The sequence below is a fragment of the Pteropus vampyrus genome, unplaced genomic scaffold, assembly GCF_000151845.1.
Source record: "Pteropus vampyrus isolate Shadow unplaced genomic scaffold, Pvam_2.0 Scaffold669, whole genome shotgun sequence".
Lineage (NCBI taxonomy): Eukaryota > Metazoa > Chordata > Mammalia > Chiroptera > Pteropodidae > Pteropus > Pteropus vampyrus.
The window spans coordinates 10,230-12,240 of NW_011889450.1; the positions used below are offsets into that span (position 1 = coordinate 10,230).

General features: G+C 58.2%; 1 protein-coding gene across 1 annotated transcript in view; it reads right to left on the bottom strand.

The window, feature by feature from the left end:
- Positions 1-239: 239 nt before the first annotated feature.
- Positions 240-2,011, bottom strand: part of LOC111733871 (SH3 and multiple ankyrin repeat domains protein 2-like) — a gene marked incomplete at both ends in the record, with an annotated part of 143,662 nt that continues 141,890 nt past the window's right edge. Inside the window, one exon of the mRNA XM_023526001.1 lies at positions 240-296. Within this exon, the coding sequence (XP_023381769.1) occupies positions 240-296 (57 nt within the window). The remainder of the gene's footprint in view (positions 297-2,011) is intronic.

Here is a 2,011-nt window from a genome sequence, read left to right on the forward strand (position 1 = left end):
CACACGGTCACGCGGGAGGGCGGGACGGAAGCGCGGGGACATGCAGCTGCGGGGACGTCTTACTTGGCCTGCGCCCGAGAGCCACCTCGCCCTCTCTCGGTTTCGAAAAATCACAGAAGCAATAAACACTCGTAAAACAAAAATACAGGCACGTGTGATCGCAAAGCAGACCCCCTCCCTCCCCCAGGGGCGCTTCGTCATTAGCCGCTGGGCACAACGGCAGGGGAAGACACGGAGACTGGTTCTCGCGAACGCAGCCGGCGAACATACTCATACGTGGATCCCTCTTTTCAAGTCTAAGGAATAATAAAACGATGCGAAATATGAAATCATGGCGGAGAGAGAATGCGGGCAATCGATGATGCTCCTTGCCATTCAGTTCCTACTACCTACACGCTGAGGCAGGCTTCCAGAACACCAAGTTAGCGCCTCAGAGGACAGCCAGCTACCCACATGCGCTCGCGATTCAGCAGCCTCCGGATTTATACGGCACGTGCCTCCGAGGAGCTGCAAACACCAAACCCGTGCTCGCTCATTCACCCTCACACGAATGCCCCTGGGGACAGTGCGTGAGCTGGAAATGAGATCTGCGCTTTGCAGACGGGCTGGGAGGTCACAGAGGGACAGTGAGGTGCCCGAGGGCACCCAGGGACTCGGTTGGAAAGTTAGACAGAAAACTCAGGACGTTATTCCCAAGGGATTTAAACGGCTACAGATAACGTGCATGAGCTCCTGCAGGAGGGTCCGACTCGGGAAAGGTCCTCGGGAAACGGGTAACCGAGGTTCGCCGTGGGGAGAGAAACTTGGAGGTTGGCAGGTGTGGGCGAGATGGGGACCCCCTCTTCGTGCTATACCACTTACTGCACGTTTTGAATTCCTACACCACGTGGATACATTTCCGGTCACCGAGTAAAAATACGTAAAGATTGGACTATGTTTGGAAGCCAGAAAAGCAAGTAGCTCTGGGTCCGGGCATAGTTTGCCGCCTTTCTGATTCGATCTCTAGGAGAGAGCCGGTCTCCCCAGGCGACGGGAAGAATGGGAACTGGCACCTTCTCGACCCGTCCCCCACGGGGGCCCAGGGTCGCAGTCCTGCCCACGCAGCTGTGCATGTGCAGGAGAGACCCTGCTGAGCTCCATGCCAACAGGGGTGGGCGTGACAGCCGCTGGCTTCCGGGCGCCCCTCCCCGTACGCCCCAGAGAGAGCACCATCCTCGCCCTCCCTCGGCTCCATGTCCAGCGCCTTGGCGGGTCCCGTCTGCTCTAACTTGACCCCACACCTTGAGGCCATCTGCCTCTCTCTCCCGCCTCTTCTGCCAGCCCGAGCCACCGGCATCTCCGGGCCCGGATGACCGCTGTGGTCTCATAAGGGCTCTCCGTTTGTCCTTCTGCCCGTTTTCCCCCAGCAAAGTTAATCGGGTCACGTCGCCCTTCTGCTGAGGGCTGTCCGGCGTCCCCCACCGCAGGTACGGGGACATACGCACTCCCGGCACGGGGCACGGGGCCCACTCTGCACGTCATCCTAGTGCCTTTCCTACACACTGCTCTTCCTGCGCCCAGGCCCCCCTTCCCGGTGCAGCGCCTCTGCACTGGCTGGGCCTTCTGCGGAGGACTGAGTGCTCCCCGGACTCCAGGCTTTAACGCCGAAGTCACTGCCTCGGAGACACCTTCCCTGGCCCCTGACGTAAATAAAGCTGGCCTGCCCCAACCTGGCGGAGAGGCCAGCACTAAGCACAGAGAGGAGTCTCTGCTTTATTGGTTAACCTTGTTCTTATCATTGCTGATAAGACTTTAATCTAACTGAAGTCAGAGACGGTGCTTGTTTACCCCCGCATCCTTAGCCCCCGAAAAGTCAGGGTTTGATGAATTTTGGTTCAATCGATATAGATAAATAGATGACTTAAGTGGCTGAGTGGCTAGATGGATGGATGGGTGAGGGGCGGGTGGATGGACAGGCAGGTGGGTGAGTGACAGGTAGGTGGATGGATAGTTGGATGGGTGGATGGTGGAC